This window comes from Vombatus ursinus, unplaced genomic scaffold, assembly GCF_900497805.2.
Source record: "Vombatus ursinus unplaced genomic scaffold, bare-nosed wombat genome assembly UNPS02004457.1, whole genome shotgun sequence".
Taxonomy (NCBI): Eukaryota; Metazoa; Chordata; class Mammalia; order Diprotodontia; family Vombatidae; genus Vombatus; species Vombatus ursinus.
The window spans coordinates 477,750-497,217 of record NW_020944235.1 but is presented as its reverse complement, the minus strand read 5'-3'; the positions used below and the strand labels follow the sequence as shown (position 1 = coordinate 497,217).

General features: G+C 37.4%; 1 protein-coding gene across 1 annotated transcript in view; it reads left to right on the top strand.

Annotated features, from left to right (window-relative positions):
• The window catches only part of LOC114023975 (protocadherin-11 X-linked-like), a 169,976-nt gene extending 151,405 nt beyond the window's left edge, over nucleotides 1-18,571 (top strand). The window contains exons 4-5 of the mRNA XM_027836762.1: nucleotides 17,933-18,073; nucleotides 18,539-18,571. Of these exons, the coding sequence (XP_027692563.1) occupies nucleotides 17,933-18,073; nucleotides 18,539-18,571 (174 nt within the window). The remainder of the gene's footprint in view (nucleotides 1-17,932; nucleotides 18,074-18,538) is intronic.
• Nucleotides 18,572-19,468: the final 897 nt, after the last annotated feature.

The window sequence follows — 19,468 nt, the reverse complement described above, 5'->3', positions numbered from 1 at the left end:
CAATTTATTCCTGCTTCATCACACAATGCAATTCCCTACCTTGAAGCTTTCGTTTGTTTGTCTGATTATTCGTTTTACATAGATTTTATTGAGCTTTCATTTTTGCCTGTTCCAAAAGAGCCGCTCCTCATAACAAAGAATTGTTTTAAAGAAAGAAAAAAGAGGAGAAAGGGAACAAGTCAGTAAAACTGATCAACAAATTGAAAAATATAACATACTCATGGACCCTGAGCTCGGCCAAGGAGCTGGAGGAGACATCACCTCGTATCTCTTCTTTGGGACTCAGCTTGTGTCTTTTTAACTTTAAGACATTTAATTTCCAATGTCTTGTGGTCATTATTTTTTGCATTTACACGATTGTAGTCATAGGATAACAGTACATTGTTTTCTTGGCTCTGCTTGCTTTCCTTACATTAATTCATATTAGTCTTCCCATGCTTCTCTGCCTTCATTATGCTTGCTGCTTATTACTGAGCAATAATATTACATTACATTCATGTACCACAATTTGTTTTGCCACTCTACAATGGATGGGCAACTGCTTTGAATGAAAGGTATTTTAAAAAAAACACACATACAAGACCATTAAGGAAATTATCACGTCTTCTCAGAGGAAAACTGCACTTGCTTAAAGTTGAATATATGCATTCAACTATAAATTAGACTCAGGAAAATTGAGGATAGCATCTGTATTTTCTTTTTTGGACAACATGGAAGTAAAGCATATGTGTTTCGTGCTTAGTGAAATGCAAATTATAGTCTTGGCTAAAGTAATCTGTAATTCTGTTGTTCTTTGGTAAGAAAATAGGTACGGGGAACTTGGGAAACCACATGCAGAATAATTCCTAGATGACATATGTTAAAAATATTCATTGTAAATAACTATTTTAAAGTGATTGGCTTCCCAGTTGGAATTATTTAGGCAATTCTAGTTGGCATTTATAAATTACAAGAATGTGGCACAGACATATCCTGAAATGAAAACATTGCAATGATAATGAGCTCTTTGCTGGCAATTAATCAGGGTTTTTGTAGAAGAGAAAAGGGTCACAAAACTTGCTGAAGATGCTTTCACATTTCAGTCTTGGACATATAAATAAAAATAGAAATGATTTGGTGACCCAGATCATAGCTATATATCTGATAGTTGCCAAATTTTTATTTTCCATAGGGGGCAACACTTTATAGATTTAGATATAGATATGTGTGCATATATATGCACATATATGCACATATATATACATATTTATTCAGTTATTTCAGTCATGTCTGACTCTTCATGACCCTATTTGGGGTTTTCTTGGCAGATATACTGAAGTGGTTTTTCATTTCCTTCTCCAGTTCATTTTACAGATGACGAAACTGAAGCAAACAGGGTTAAGTGATTTACCCAGGGTTACATAACCAGTAAGTTTCTGAAGCCACATTTGAACTCAGGAAAAGGAGTCTTCCTGACTCCAGGTGTGGCATTCTATCCACTCCATCTATCTATCTATCTGTCTATCTATCTACCTATATATGTATATATGTGTGTGTGTGTGTGTGTGTGTGTGTGTGTGTGTATAAACATATTCTTAAAAAAAGTTTTACTTTTCCTCTACTCACCACTTTTTCCAATTTCTTTTGTATTGGCTTACATAAGCCTTATAGCATTGTCTATATATTTATTAAAATTAGTACATATCACAATCCACTTTTTCAATAAAAGCAGCACAACCATGATAACAGATACTATGTAACTGATCATAGCAGTCATTTAATTTCACAAGCAAAGAGTTTTGAGGAGCTTATCTGATATGACTAGAATATTTAAGCTTGTGTGTCCACTGTTCCTGGGGTAGCAGGGGCCACTGTACCGCAGTTCTCTTCCAAATAGGCAGAAGTTATTGCCATCTTCAAGGTTTAATGTGTGCTCCTTTGGGACTAATTATATGCCTCCTGATTTATATTAAAATGTAGAGTAGTGGAAATGCTTTGTGTAAACAACAATAAAAAAACAGTAATCGTCCTAGTAAAGCTTATTATTCGAGCTGAAGGATGTCAGCAATAACAAAGTTTTCAGATTTAGAGTTCTTGAGACAAGCCTAATAGACCTCGAATTCAGTGGTATCATTAGTTCCAGCAAGAAATGAAGCATATACGCCCTAAAGATTGTGTATTCTTCAGCTTGACTATGTGTAACTTTCTCTGGTATGACATTTTGTCAAAATCATCCTGTCACAAAGACAAATCTATCAGCAGCAGCTGGATTTTTCCCCTACCAGTTCCTGTTGAAAATATCTTTTAATCTGTGCATAGAAATAGAGTAACATATTTAATTCACAGAAAATATATATATTTAATTTACAAAAATTTACTCTGAATATTGTGCCATCTTAGGCTGTCTGTGTCACCTGACCTAATTTATGGTCTCATTGTCTGATCTTTCAAAATCCCCTAAATTCCTTTGAGAGCATATTTGTATTGCATGTGCAGCTTAATCTTAATTGGATCAGGGATGGCCTCATCAATTTGTATTGTATCAAATGATATAGCCTCTGGGGTTCCTTTCAGCTCCAAATTTATGATTCTTTGTAAAGTACTTTGCAAATCTTTATGCACTATATGTATATATATATATATAGTCAATTGGTAATAGTGTGATTACGTTTTCAGATAGAAATTAGAATAACTGAAAGCTGATTATGACTGCCAACTTAAAAATATTATTAAAAGAAAATCAATAAACCTTCAGGTTTTTTTTTATTTCTAAGGTAAAGAAATTAATATTTTAGGTCCTGCTGTTTATACAGGGAAAACTTTGTGACCCCAGCAAGAATTGGTTTTTTGAAACATTGTAGGAGGAAAAAAAGGTAGTATGAAGGGGACAGCACATTCCACTTCAAAAGGTCCTGGGATGGGGGGCAGCTAGATTGTGCAGTGGATGGAGCTTTGGCCCTGGATTCAGGAAGACCTGAGTTCAAATGTGGCCTCAGACACTTGACACTTACTAGCTGTGTGACTCTGGGCAAGTCACTTAACCTCATTGCCTCACAAAAAAAGGGTCTGGGAGATGATTGTGAGGTGTGAGCAGAGGGGGGATGTGTTTTTAAAATAGAAAGCATGTTTTCCTCACATGTTTTTTTTTTTATGTGATGTGCCAGCCAAGGATTGGGAAAGACACCGATGACACCAACATTTTTTCTGACAGTAGATCGGGTTTCTTTTGACCAGGGAAACTGGGATCCCTGATGAAACATAGGCAAGGACAGTAATAAGTTTGGGTGGTCTGCTTTAACTCACAGCAAAGCAGCACACAGGACAATGTAAATGAAATGGTGCTTCTCCTGTTTTAATTAGCAAAGGGATTTTATTCTAGGGATTAGAGAAATAGATTTTAGCTCCCCTCAAAAGAGATCTGTACTTTTAAATATAACCACCATTACTCTTTTGCTACAATCCGCTGAAATGGTATAACTTAGTAACCTAAAATTAAAGCCTTCCTCCTATACGTCATGATAGAGGAAAGTGATTTTTTAAGGTGTGGTTTCTTCCTTTTTGCATTACTCCCTCCTTTTTCTGTCTCCACCCCAGCCACAATAAAGTAAAGGTCTCTATTGATTTTTTAAAAGATAATTTTGGAAGTATAACTAAGAGGCTGGAAAATTGGAGCAAAATTATAGAATGCATATTACAGATGGCTGAATATGACCCCTTGTTGAGAAAATTAAATACAGCAGGCAACTTTTCCTCCCCTGATTTGGTTTATATCTCAGTATTCAGTGGGAAGGTTTTAATGCTGCATTCATTAGTGTTTTAAGTAATATGCATGTATTTTTTAGTATAGGCAGCTTGCATGTAGTTATGTAATAGGATTAAGATTGACACTTTCAAAAAAGTCATAGGTTGTGCAGTCGTGGTTGGCTCTGCTATGCAAGTTACATAATGGAGTTTTCCAACACAGTATTGGTACCAATGATTGAAGCAGTCTCAATTGTCGAGGACAGCGGTCTCCAAAGAGTGGGCTATTGCCTGATGCCCAGGGGTGTGTGATTAACCAAGTGGAGAGAAGGAAGATGGGTTGCATCTCACTGTTTCTGTGAATGGCAATTCTGAGGCTTCTCTCCAATATAAGCACATGTACCCTTGTCTCCCATCACACGGCTACTCTACTCCATCACAGCTTTTATGAGACATTTTCAAGTTAAATCAATGACGATTTATTAAATGCCCATTACATGCTAAGTTCTATGGACACACAGATGAAAAAAATACCATCAAGACTTCCTATCATACTGTGGAAAGAGCTCTGGATTCACGAGTGGGTTCAAATCCCACCTCTGACAATTAGTACCTTTCTTTTGACTTTGGACATGTCATTTTCCTCATCAGAGGCAGTTGGACTAGGTAACCTCTAAGCTCCCTTCCATCTCTGTAACTATAGAAGCCTGGAGCAAGATTTGTCAGACAAATGTGGACATACAATATTGTGATTTCACAATCTCCTGCCTGCCTGAGTACCTCCCACCATTAGAAGGTGAGGAGTGGGATAAAGCAACTAAGAGGAACATTTTTGACTTTTCTTACACCAGAGAGATAAAACTGTCAGATGTCTAGTACAATTAAAATTGGTTCTCTTAAGAAGGGTGAACTATAACTCAAGGTTTCAACCTCCTAGAGTAACAAGAATTAGACACTGCATAGAATGAATCATTTTTTTTCTTTGCAAAAAACAATTGAATTTATACTGAGGCAGTCTGTAATTGAAGCAAAACAGTACTAGATTATTGCAAGGATATTTCCAAAGGGAACCTACCCAAGGATTAAGATCTAAACCTATCTAGCAAAGTTTGATTGTTGGTTTGTTTTCAAATAGACTTTCCACTGGTGCCAATAAGATGTAGAAGAAATCTAGAAAAAAAAAAAAAGCTTAGAGAACATGAGATAGATCCTCTGTGGAGAATCTGTGGAAGAGTATGGAGGAGAATTCTCTGAAATTGGAAGACATAGATTATTTTTGATCCATACCGGTGGAAGGTATACTTATCTATATCAATGACATCAGGAACAATGCATAGAAGTTACAGAGAGGCTCACTGAGGTTTGAAATCAGGAAAAACTTCCTAATGATCAGAGCTGTCCAAGGTGGAACAGGCTATTTTGAGACATGGTGATTTCAAAATCCGTGGAGCTCTTCAAGCATAGGATGGATGCCTACTATATTATAGGAGGGGCATTTTTGTGTGTTTAGTTGGATGCTGAGGTCCCTTCCTTTTAAATTCTTTGATCACGGGTTCATTGAAGAAGTATCAATATTTTGGAGACCGTTTATTTTTTAATGGAACTTGTGCTTCTAGGATTTTACATATAAACAGAAGAGCAAACCAAAATGTGTAAAGAAGGACCAGACATGATGATGTTCCAGGGAACTGGTCTGCTAAGTGATGCCCATATGCTTGCCTGGTCAAAAACCTCATACTTATTAATTCCAGGTTGATTTTTCTTTCTTAGTAAGGGGCAGATGCATTGAATTTCTGCTCATTAACTCATTTATTTCTATAGATGGTTTGCTAATCTGATTATCATCAAGGTAAAATTAAGCCTATGAAGGAAATAAAAAACATCCTTAAATTCCTTTGGTTGTGATAGCATAGGTAGCCTGTGAATTGAATTGCCTATTTGTTCAAAAGGCCTTAATTAAATAAATAATCATTTTACTTGATGGCTTCTCTAATCATTTCTATTATTTGAGTTTCTTCTTTGAAGGTGGATAGTTGGCCCTGTGATATTAGCTGCTTGGGAAAGTAACTGCAATAATAAATCCTAATCTAGAGTGACAGAACTATGGAAGTTACCCCTTTTATTGCCAAGGAAAACAGCCAGTCTTGTGTTTGAATTTGCAACCTCAGAATTACTCCTTTACTTTAATAAGCATTCCCTTTCAAGAGAATCATTGGTAAAATGTGAGTTTGTTGTGCAGTTTTCAGGAAACACCTCTTAGCCTTAGTACCCATTATACAATTCCTTTATCAGATGACTACAGAGCAGGACCTTAAAATAATGAAATTGAAGACAGGTCGATTTCGATCAGATATAGGGGTTGGGGAAGAACAGGAAGAGGAAATGACAAGAGTGATGAGGAAGGTGGCACAGTAGGAAAATCACTAAACATAGTCACCTACAATTCTGTTCCTTGCTACTTGCTACCCATGTGAACTAAGGTAAATTATTTTGCCTCTCTGGGCCTCAGGTTACTCAATTGTAAAATGAAGGGGTTAGATTAGATCTCTTTGGGCTTTTTTTTTTCTAATCCAAAGTGGAATGGTTCTCAAGTCCTTTCTATTTCTGAAAAGGCTGAAGCTCTTCATGAACATTACAAAATCTGACAAGTAAAAAGCAATGTATCAATTGAAAAATAAACTCCTTTATTTTTTAATTGAGTTCCTTGTGGATTTCTGATTTTCCTTTCCCAACCCTCCCAGAGGCACAAATATTACATAAACAAATTGATTGCTGCTCAATGCCCTTTCAAATCCTAATTGGTTACCTTTCTTATTTTATTTTGAAAAATGTGTTTAGTGCTATGGCATATGCAATATATACTCATTTAACCTGTTTGATTTCAAATAGATTTCACCCCTTCTGTTAACATTCTGTTTCCTTTGGGAATCGAGATACGGCAAATGCAAACATTTCGTTGAATTTAACATTTGACATCTGTAATCACAGTTAATCATATAGTGAATTTTATACGTGAGCAATCCTGTATCGAACAGAAGACAGTTGACATTTGGGGGAGATAGAATTTCATTTTTCATCTGCACGGGACACAGCTTATTTGTTAAATGGTTTGGAATGCGGGGAAAGGCAAGAGAGTTCAATCTGTCTCTGGCATCTTTGGCACCTCAGATTTCCGATTATATCAGAGTTAGACAAATTTCAGTGCCAGGTTCTCATGGCATTTAGTAATTTCATTGTGACACTTAGTATTTTTGGCAGATATTTATGTGTAGTTGAAAAACTGGATTCTTGTGTGAGATTTTATTGATAATTGTAGATACTAGATTTTAGAGTTTATTTTGCATCATATTTTTCTTTGTGTTCATTTAGAAAAATGGTAACACGAAAAAATTAGCAAATCATATCAGTATGAGACTCCAGCTCAACTGATTGCTACATCAGCAAATATGAAGTAAATTATGACAAAGTACTTAGTTTATTTAAACAATAGCAGAGGTGTACATTTTAAGAGGTTATCACAATGTAATTTGAGCTAGGCAAAGAGAAGGCTTTAATCTATGAAAATGACACCATGAACAATATGAAATGGAAACCTGCCATTCCTTTTTGGCTAATTAAGTTGTATTTAATGTGCTCAAATTGCAGAGAACATAGCAGTAAACTAAATATTTCCTCATCATTCCCTAATGACTTTCCTAAATCAGTTACCAAAATGTCTTCACCTAAACCAATACTAACAATATATTGTTTTATCATGACCAATTAACAAGTTTACATTTTTTAATGACTATGGCAACCATTTTTATTTTCAACTATTTTGTACTTGGAACCCAAGAATTTCAAAACATTCCACAAATGCCATTTTATGTAGAACAATTGACACATATAGAAGACTGTCCCTTTTAGATCACGTGTCTATGTGCCTTTAATCGGAACACTCTGTTCAAACATTGTATTTTAATTACAACATTCAGCTCCCCATTGCACAAAGCTCTGCATTGTTTGAAAATACGGCTTTACACATAGATCACATTATATTGATGAGGGAAGGCCTTACCAGCTAAAGTAAGGTTCTTTGGTAAAATCTAACCTGTGTAATTTAAGCTTCTCCCCCCACAATGCAGTATAACAGAATCTTGGAGTTTATTTATTCCAGCCTGTAACATAGAATGTGGTTTAGTCCAGGGTAAAATCAAACAAAAACTACTTTTTTGGATGAAATTTTAAGTACAGTCATTTCCAGTGAGGTCTTAGGAGCCAGGGCTCTGACCTCACTGGACAGATTCTCTCCACATTGACATTGTCCATTTCCCTGAGAAGGTTGCCGAAAAGTTAACTATGTAGCATGCTAGAAATGCAGTTTACCAAGTATTTATTAAGTGCCTATTAGGTGAAAGGTGTTGTGCCAGGTGCCAGAGATACAAAGATAAAATCTTAATAGGAGATTTATAAGAGTTGTCTCAAATTTGGCAGATGATTATGAAATGTCATCTGTTCTGGTTATGTGTGTGTGTGTACATGTAAATATGACATCCGTATATAAACAATCAGATCCACTTAATAACAATAGCTAATATTTATATAGCGCTTACAATTTGCCAGCCAGTGTGCTAAGTGCTTTGCAATTGTTAGCTCCTTTGGGCCTCACAATAACCCCGAAAGGTAGGTGCTATTATTATCCCCATTTTTCAGATGAGGACACTGAGGCAAACCAGGTAATACAACTTGCCCAGGGTCATACAGCTGTTAGTGTCTGAAGTGGGATTTGAACTCAGTTCTTCCTGATTCTGGAGTCCAGTGGGCACTCTATCCACAGTGGTGCCTCCTAGCTGCCTAGGCTTTTAACTTCTTGCTAAGGAGTTGTTGAGAAATGGATTGAATAAGTCAAATCTAATCTTGTTTTTCACATGACCAAAATGACAATTGTCTTCCAGAGTAAATTAGATCAAGAACTTGGCATAGAAAATAGCAACAGTAATAGCAACTCATATTTCAAACACCACTGTAAGGTATATACACTAGTACTGTGAGATTGGTAGGATACACTTGATTAGCCTCATTTTATAGATGAGGCTGAGACACTGAAGTGACTGGCCTGTGTTCACACCTAATCAGCTGCTGAACTAAGGCTTGTACCAGGACCGCAAGTTAGACATCCAGATTGAACTTTAGAAAAATTTTATTTACCTTCTGTCTGATTTTCTTACCCATCCTCTACCTGTGATTTTTGGGCTACCAAATGTACCCTTAAACACACACGTGCGCGCACACACACACACACACACACACACTCACGTGCGCGCGCGCGCACACACACACACACACACACACATGGCAGCCATATGCTAATGTTTTCTAGAGTGAGGTAGGAGAGAGGGCTGTCTTGCTTGGCACTAGGAGGAGGTGAGGGTCAGGGTGTAATTCAGTCATTTGTCAGAATTGTCTGACCCTTCATGACCCCATTTGGGGTTTTCTTGGCAAAGATACTGGAATGGTTTACGATTTCCTTCTTTAGTTCATTTTACAGTTGAGGAAACTGAGGAAAATAGGGTTAAGTGACTTGCCCAGGAGTCACACAGCTAAAAAGTGTCTGAGGCCAGATTAGAACTCAGGAAGATGTCTTCCAGAATCCAGAACTAACACTCTTTCTAGTGCAGTGCCACCTAGTACCCACTACATGCCTACATCTCACTGAACTGCAATCTTCCATAGAGAAATTGCTTTTCTGAACTTCATTTTTACCACTGTTTAGAATGATAGCAGATTAGTTATACGAGTTCCCATCCCAAAGACATAAGTGAGACTAAATGTTGCTGCTGATTATATAAACTATGATTATCTAAACCCCTTTTAATGTTGCCTATAAAAATATATGGTTTACTTACATGGAAAGTAAAATATAAAACTTACTCAGTAACATGAAAGAACAGTTTGTCAAGCAGTATTCTTAGGTAATAAATTTTGTCTGTATATACAGTAGTTTTATGTGTAAATACACATATAAATTATGCACAGTATTCTATTCCTATAAAGTAGTATATGAATTTTCTAGATGTTCATGTCAGAAAAGAAAATAAAGGCTATTTTTCATTTTAAATTTTACTCTAAGTAAGCATATTGTTGATCACCATTGCTTAAGCAAAGGCTCAAGTTAAGTCATGTTTCCTGAAGGTTGAAGGAAAGAATATTGTTAACCAGACTTCGACAACAGAAAACCATTTGGAAAACAAGCAAGTTTTCCACATGGCCTCTTTGAATCCCTGACTTAATTTGTCTAGCTGGGCAGTCACCACCTGTGAGTATGTTTCACACAGGATATTGGTTTAGTGAAGTAATTACCAAGCCCTATTACCCATAATCCCTTTGTAGGACCATAACAAACCAATCTAACAAGCATTTAAATACCTACCATGTGTAAGTCAAAAGGTGGTGTAGAATAACACAATGAGGACTGACTTTGGATGGAGGAAGACCTAATTCTGTCATGTCACTGACACATACTAGCTGTGTCCCATAGGACACATAGGACAAAATAAAAGGAACCAAAGAAAAGGACTGCATCTGTAATATCCTACCTCAGAGTTCAAATATGTCAGGATTTTAACTTGGTGAAAGCATGTGCTAGAGCTATTTGACAAATGTTTGTCAGCCCAGCCATCTATAGCTGCTCTGTGTGTGTGTGTGTGTGTGTGTTCCCTTTCTCTGGTCCAAGAGAAATTTGCAATCTTCGATTAGACCATCTTTTGGTAAGGAGAGCCACATTCACCAGTGACTGGAATGAAGAAAGACCTAGCAAAGATTCACGTGTCTAATATGATGTCTTTGTGGATTAAGGATGCAGGCAGGAGGCAACTAACTTGGAGCCATAGCAGACATATGATTTTGGTTGGGTAGCTGTTACTGAAGAAGATAGTGTCAAACTTCAAATAAATACTATGTCAAGTAATTGATTATTAGAGTGAAAGGTTCCCAAACCCTCATCATTCACAGATTATTCAATAACACTTGTGTTATGAGAGTATAGTAATTGCCTTGGCCAGTAGAGGCTTGAATGTCAAACTTGATTTGGAATAGCTATGAAAATGGTTTTGATAGGCTTCTTAGTATATTCTATAATGATGTAATGATGCCTTGTCAGGAGAATTAGAATCTTTAAAAAGATTTCTAGTCCCAGTGCTTTGAATCGATTTTTTTTTACATTACTGTCCCAATGTTTTGTTTTTTCTTATGTATAATATGCCCATTGAGAACATCCTAAAACATTGAATTCTTGAACTGTCCATGGTCTAGTGCCTTGCAAATGTGCTCTGCGTATCATTCACAACCCCAGGAAAATGCCTTTTCCCTTTTATCCTAAGACTCATAAGCTCTCAACAAGTTTTTTTTTTTGTGAGTCGTATTTTATAAGCATCATCTTTAGGGGATACTTTACCGTTATATTTTGACTCTGCCTTTACTTTTGCCTTTAACAAAGAATATGCTTCTTAACCAGGTCTTTTATTTTAAGATTTAATTTTGTCTGCACGGAATCCCCATAGACATTCCAGTCTGGGTACAAGAATTTCTTTTTCTGCCCACGTAGTCTGTTCCTCTGCATTTACTGCCTTTTCAGAGCCCTTGGGTGGTGCTCTGGGAAATGCACAGTAGGAAACTGCTAAATGCAGTACATTAGAATGAGCCCTATGAATCCTGGCTCTGTTACTTAATAGCTGAGACTTTTCTAGCCAGTCTGGCAACCTCTCCAGGCCTCAATTTTCCACCTTTGCAAAATGGGTGGGATAGACTAACTGATATGCAAAGTTCCACCCTAAAGCCTATGGTGCTAGATCAAATTTAGGGTTGAGGATGACTTTTAAAATGCTGATGAACAAAGGAGGGACCATGAAGAATTACATGGGATATGACCTTATCTTTCCCATATATTTCCTCTCTCTCTTTCTCACAGCAAAATTCATTAAGTCAAAGTCAATTATTGAAAATAATTGAAAATAAGTATTGTATTTTATATTTATTCAGATCAAAACATATTTTGTGAAAATAATATTTGCATTTAGCCCTCTTGACATCACAATTGTGATGTTCCATGCTGTACACTGTCCTTCTAAGACTTTCCTGATGAAACTCTTCTTTTCATAAAATATTTTCTTTGGGTTTTTTTTTTATGGACCTGTGATTTCATTGGTATAGGGAGCTACCAGAAAGGAATCTCCTCTATTTTTGCAAGTGAACTCTTGTTACACAATTTATAATCTTACTGAATTGCCTGAGCAGCTAGGTGGTACAGTGGATAGAGTGCTGAGTTCAAATCCAACCTCATGTAGTTCCTAGCTGTATGACTGTGGGGAAGTCACTTAACCCTGTTTGCCTCAGTTTCTTCATCTTTAAAATAAGCTGGAGAAGAAAATGGAAAACCACTCCAGTATCTGGCCAAGAAAACCCCAAATGGGGTCACAAAGAGTTGGACACTACTCAACAACAAAGAGAATTACCTGGGGAAATGAGAGATTAAATGACTTGCCAAGGGTCCCATTTTTAGCACGTGACAGAACTATGTGTCCAACACGATGTCTTTGTGTCACAGAGAAATTTGGGGTCATCAAAGGGACTTTTCAATTTTCCCAAAGAAACTAACCATTTGTAGTGCCTGCTCAAGATATATGTATCTGTATCTCTATGGCTACATGGCTATATGTCTATATCTCCATATTAGACAGATACTGAAAATGGACCATAGACAATGAGTTGTACCCAAAATTGAAGAGAATGCAGTCTGGATTCCTTTTGGGTAATTGTAAAATTCTATCTATCTATCTATCTATCTATCTATCTATCTATCTATCCATCTATCCATCTATCCTATCTACTCCACAGGTATCCATCCATCCAGTTTTATATGACAATCTGATCAATAGGCATCTTTCATTCACTTAATTTTTCCTTGGTGGATAGTTAAACCAAACTTGTGACTCATTATTGATCTTACCCAGGGCTACTAATAATAATAGCTACCAATTATCTGAGGCCGAATTCAAATCCACAGTTTCCTGATTATATCTGTATTTGCCATACAACTTTGGTGGTAAGAAAAGGTGCCACAGGGAAGAGAGACCAGCAGTGAGAGATAAAAGATGTTTTGTGGTATAGAAAATACGATCCCTGAAAGCCTGCAGGCACAGTTGGGTTTGTGCATATTTATGTAGGGAATTTTTTTTAACCCCAAGATTAATTTCTTTATATAGAAAACTTATTTTTTGAATCCCAAGAGGAGTTCTGGAAGAGTGAAGTAGCAACATGGAAATCCCTTGTGCTTTGCACCCCTCATAGAGACTTGGTTCTCCCCAAAATATGCCAGAAACATTTTTTTCTGAGAGCAAAAAGTGTACAAAGAAAAGTTAGGAATGGAAAGAGGAAATGGGAAAAAAAATTACCCTATGTTTTAATGGCAACAGGCAAGGAGGGGAAGAATAGTTCTTAGAGACAATAATTTACTCAGCACAGCATCTGAAATTCTACTGAAGTGGGAGATTGAGCTGAAGTACCATCTTGTAGCTTGTAATTACACATACCTTCTTCTTACCCTAGCTTACCCCGCCCCGAGCCTAAACAAGAATACATTGATTTATAAACACTAAAACCTGGAAAAGCTGGGAGAGGGGGTGGGGTTACAGAGAGTAGGTTTTAAGAGTGGATGATGCCCTGGTAAACTCAAAGAGGGCTTTCTGTTTTCCCTCAGAGCCTTGATTCCAGATATCTGTGTTCAGTCTGGTTATGGTGATCTTTTCTGTGAGATTTAAGTGTACAACTGTTACTGGTGCTTGTGTTGACAAGAATGAGATTTAAACCACAGGACTCAACTTCATTCACTTCATAATGAAAGGTCAGAGGAAAATTTGGTTTTCTAAACATTTTAAGTGCAAGCAAATTCTTCCTATGAAAGACTTGGGCAAGGTGGGAAGGGATTACCATGTCCTCATTATTAGTTTTAAAACCAGTAAATCTATTTTTAGATTTAAGCAGAGTGAAATACTGAGAATAACACAAAGGTTATGAACTTGGAAGACTGCTAGGAGGGTGAAGCCATTGACTGAAATCAGGAAGTTCAGGTGAAAAGAGAGTTTGGGAGAGAAGAAAATGAGTTTGAGATGGTCAAGAAGTAGTTGGTGATGTAAGTCTGTAGGTTCAGGAGACTGAAAATGTTGGCTGCAAACCATCTTGCTAAAGAGAGTAATTAAACCGATGGGAGCTGGTGAAGTGATCAAGCAAGAACCCAGGATAGAGGCTTGGCTATTGGGTCTTTAGAGATCTGGTCAAAAATATGCAGTTACGTGATCTGTAATCTTCTGTGGACAATGCTATAAAATACCATCTATTTTAGCATATATATATATGTATATGTATGTATACACACATACATACACACATTTTTGTACTCTCCAAATTGAGATTGAATTATTGGTTAAGTATCCTGACAGTTGAGTCCAGCCTCAACTCAGGTTGTGTCCAATTTAGTTGGATAGCAGCAGAGCCTCCTTTAACCTAGTGCTAATGCAGCTGTGAATGGGCTGGGGGTGGGGAGGGGGGAGAGGGGGCTGTATGAAGGAAAGGAACTCCTGGAGCATCCAGTCAGGGGTGGGGAACTTGCAGCCGAGGCCACACGTGGCCTCAAGGCTGAAGGTTCACCACCCCTATAGACTTAAGCAATTGAAAACTATAGCAAGACAGAGGTTGACTGAGGTGGCTTGCACATATCAAAACCTGAATGTTGGAACAACAATTTCAGGTGTATCTGTAATTTTATGTATTCATGTGTCTTTATCTCCTACACATGCATACATTTTGCTTAGAGAGTTAACTGGTTTCATATGCAAATACTGGGTAGAGCATACAATAACGGAAAAGGGAGAAATGGTTATTGTGTAGTCAGTTATAATTTCTGGTAGCAGTACTAGGATTTTGAATTGAATTACTGCTTCCTTTCCAGCCAAAGGTTTTGCACATCAATGAAATGTCACTTTTGTATTCTGCGATCTAGCATTAGGAACCTGTGTGGGCTTGACACCCATGTGTTTTGCTTTTCTTTTTCTACCTGGTGCGTGGGCACCATGCCGCCTTAGCAGATGTGTGGTAGCACAGATCTGCCAGAGAACCAAAATGTGCACAACAGCAGTCTATGGAGAGCTTTTGTGCTGACTTGGCACAGGATCTCAGTGGGTTCTCAACCCTAGAATTTAAAATATATTATATTTCATCACCTGGAAACTATATTTGCAGTGGGGGGGGAGGAGCTAGGTGCCAGGCTTTTGGATGTTTATTTTAGAGTCGGGACACTGCATGGAATTATAGTCAAAATCCCAGACTGGTGTTCATCGGGTAGTAACTGTAGATCTTGACAAAAAGGTCCTAAGAACCTTAGCTTTCTCCAGAATAGTCCAATCATGTCCTGAAGCCAGAGAACACAAATGCATTTGCCACTCCTATCTCAATGAGACTCTTGTTTTTTTAATTTTTGGTTGGTTTTTAATATTGCTCATCTAGTCACCAATAAAATAAAATTTTATATGCTTCTCAGTCATATATTTTGGTTGTATAAAGAAGCATTCCAAGTAGAAGGGCATTTTGTCCATATACTTATTGCACAGCATAGCAGATACATGTTTGCTTCAATAGCCTCTGTTGCATTTTATGAAAGGTTCGTGGATGCTCTGGATGCTGAAAATGTTTTAAACGACTTAAGAAAAGCCATGAAAATAATTACCTCTTTGAAAGCTGACTTTAAGCCATCGTTAAGATGCTTTTTGCATAGCCGTTTGAAGAGGAGAGGGGGTCCAGACCTGTGATTTCACCAGTGTGAGGAATTCATGGTGTAGACGTGCCCTATACCAATGCAGATAAACATCATAAACAACACATCTGCAACTTAAAGCTTCAGAGAGATGCCTGGGCTACTAGCAGATTAAGTGAATTGACCTTGCCTATGTCAATATAACAAGTGTTTGCCAGAGACGGGACTTGAACTCAGATCTTCCTGATTCCAAGGCTTTCTTTTATCTAATGTGCCATGATACCTTTCATTTGATTCTTTAAACACACACGTATTTGTGTGTATGTGTAGGTATGTGTATGTTTATTTATGTAGAATATGTGTCTATACCCTTAAGAATTACACCTGGATATCTTATGTGTCACTTTAGAAGTCCATCCTTTATTGTTTTCCAAATTGAATGTATCAGTCTGAATACAATAGTACAGTTGCTTATTGGTCCAATTAAAGCTGGGCTTGATGTGTTTCAATAAGGTTTTCTTTTTTGTCTGAAGTGCTCCCTAAAAATCACAGAATATCGGGTTTGTCAGAGACTTAAAAGGTCTTCTATTCTAACCTATACCTGAGTTATATCCAATACCTCTCTACAACATATCTGATAAGTGTCCACCCAGCCTTTTCTTAAAGTCCTCGATGAGGGAAAACCTTCTGAAGCAGCCCACTGCCCTTTTGGATAACTAATCGTTAGAAAGTCTTTCCATATATATAAATATATATAAAGCCTAAATTATCCTCTTTGTTATTTCCACCCATTTGTCCCAGCTCTGCCCCCTGGGGATAAACAGAATATCCAATCTCTCTTCCTGGTGAGAGCTCTTCATATATTTGAAGATAATTAACATATCCCCCATAGTCTTTCCCAGACCAAATATGCCTCTTTCTTTCAACTGATCTTTATATGGCATGGACTCTCAAGGAATCAGGCACTATCTTCTATGCCAGGACTGAACACAATGCTCCTGATGTGCTCTGACCATAGGAGGATAATGACTTTCCTCATCTGAGCATTCTGCTTCTCTTAATGAAACCTAGGATCTAATTTGCTTTTCTTGGCTGCCTTATCACAGTTTTTACAACATGTCTACCAAATTAAAACTGGATTGTGATTTCTGTGGATAGAGGGATTTCTTAATCTTGGAATCTCAAATGCTGAGGAAATCATTGTTTTTTTCAAATGTTCAGGTATTCTCACTGTTGACTCGTAGTCCAAGTTGTTTCTTAAAGGCTTATTCAGATAGGTGGAGCATAAGGCTTCACATCTCATATATAGAAGGTTAAAGCTCAGAAGCTCCTTGATATGGAATTAGAATTCATTTTAATTTGTCATAAAATAATTCTGATTGGAATAAAATGCTATTCTTATCATCTTTGATGCCATCTTGTGTGACGTATGTACAGAAAGAATAGCTAGAACCCTGTCAAAGTATTGTCTCCATAATTCATTGTTGTGGTTCCTTTTTTTTCTCTTTTGCTTAACTGACAAAGGAGATAATTTAGCAAAGGGCAGGTTTAAGTAAAAATGGATGGGCGCTGAAATCACAGATGCATCTCTTGGGGGTGATAATTCATCCTAGATAATGATGGCATCTTTCAGATTGTCTGAATATTTATGTATTTTCTAGACACTGTATCCGTCTCGTTGTTCAAAGTATTAACCCCATTCAGGGCCGCCTGGGAAAGACAGAGGGAGGGCTGAGAGAATGTGAGAATTCTCTACTTTAAATCAGCTCAGTACACACCACTGAGCACCTATACTTGGAGGTTTGACTCCTTTTGGATGAACTGCATGTGTAATGGAAAGACTTTAGTGTGCTTTTCTGCAAATCAATTTTATTGGAAATTGACATTAGTTCTTTATGGCAAATTGAATAATGAGAAAGGGAAAAAAAATAACAGTAACAGGAGCATGAAAACAGAATCAGCAGTTGGAGTGTGGAGGGAGCTGCCCACAAGCACTGCACAAGAGCAAACTGAGTTGAATAAAGTGAATCAAAAGACATGTTAGATAAAAGACCAGTCTTGGAATCAGGAAGATCTGAGTTCAAGTCCTGTCTCTGGCAAACACTTGTTATATTGCCATAGGCAAGGTCAATTCACTTAATCTGCTAGTAGTCCAGTTTTGCCATACAACCAGTACCTCTTTGAATTACCCACTGTTAGTTTAACTTAGATGACCGGTCATCTGACTGGCCTAATGTTTTTAGCCATAGATCTATGTGTGATTATTCATTGGCAGGTAGACAAGTTGACCACAGTTCTACCCATGTTTCACTTATCAAGCAAAACAGATTGATCAGGTCTATTGTATTGCAGTATTAAAATAGACCGAGATTCAAGAATACTTCAGGAGGGGCTATGACTGTCCTGTTTTATCTACTTCTCTGTAATCAGATAGAACCGGACTTCTCGTTGGTACACGTTAGGAACAAATGCTGCTACCACTTGCCAGCCCACCCAGAAACAAAGGCAGTGGGCAAATGTCAGAGGTCTTGGCTGGCCCAGGCATTGCAGAGTGGTGTCTGGGAATTACAAGTGAGAAGGGCAGAAGCAGGTTGGCAATGAAATATAGTCATATTGAAGTCTGATTTGTTTCTTGTTGGTGCAACACAGCATATTCTTTGAGAGATTCCTTGCTTTAGGGAGGCAAGAGGACTGCCACGTGGTCATTTTTGCTCACAATGTCCCATAGGCACCTAAATCTCAACATAACCAAAAGAAAATTCATCACGTATTTCTCCCCAAACCCATCCCTCTTCCTCACTTCCCTATTACTCTCATCCTCCACTAACCCAGATTTACATCCTTGAGTCATCTTGAATTCTTCCCACTCCTCACTCAACCCCCCCCACACTATCCAATTAGTTGTTAAGTCTTGTTGATGTTACTTCCATAGCTCTCACATCTGTCACCCTCTCTTCACTCACATGAGTCCTTCAGGCCCTCATCATATCTCATCTGACCGATTGCAATAATTTCCCAATTGTCCCCCGTTTCCAGTCTCTTCCCCTCTCCATCCTATGCTCCACATAGCTTCCAAAGTGATATTCCTAAAGCACAGGTTGAACAATTTTACTCCCCTGCTCAAGGAGTTCTGCTGGGTCTCCTTGACCTCTAGGAACAAATATAAATTCCTCTGAAATTTGAAATCCTTCATAATTTAGTTCCAGGTCCAGCACTCTATTCACTGCAGCACCACCTAGCTGCCCAATGAAGGTCCTACTTTATTGCATAAGAAGACAAGAAAACAGCAGTGGTACTTAGATCTAAACTCTCCTTGGAGTAATTTTAAAATAATATCTGTGAGAAAGATTTCAATATACTTTGATTTAAGTAAGAGAGGGGCTTTAGTGAGTTGATTTATCACTGCTTTAAAACGTGTCTTGTGTATAAAAAGCATTGTCTCACTTTTTTTTTAAATTCACATGTCTAATTGTTCCAGAGACCATTATAATAGGATTTTTAAATGTAAAAATGAAGTATTTCCCTCCTCAACATTTCTATTTCTGATGAGAAATTGTTTATTAATGTTCAAAAGAATAATTGCTGATGAGCTATCAACTAGTCAGCTTATTGACTTTCTTGATCATAATCACCATCTATTCAGTAGTTTAATCATGTTGGTCACAAATCTGCTTCATTTTCATCCTGACTTTTCATTATCATCCATTTCTTTTCGATGTGTGGAGTTTTTCCATCTGACTTGATGGAGATTTTTGTGGGATACTGATAAAGGTGCTTAATTACTTTTGCTTATTATTTGGAAAAGAGATCTTTTCAGAATATGTATGTGTGTGTTGACATTCGATTCACCTAAACCCAAGTTAAGAAATGTTAAAGATGCACGTAAAACACAACTGTGACTGAAATAGTGTGGCATGATCAACAGAAGACTGACCTTGGAATCTGGAAGACCTGGCTTCAATCTCT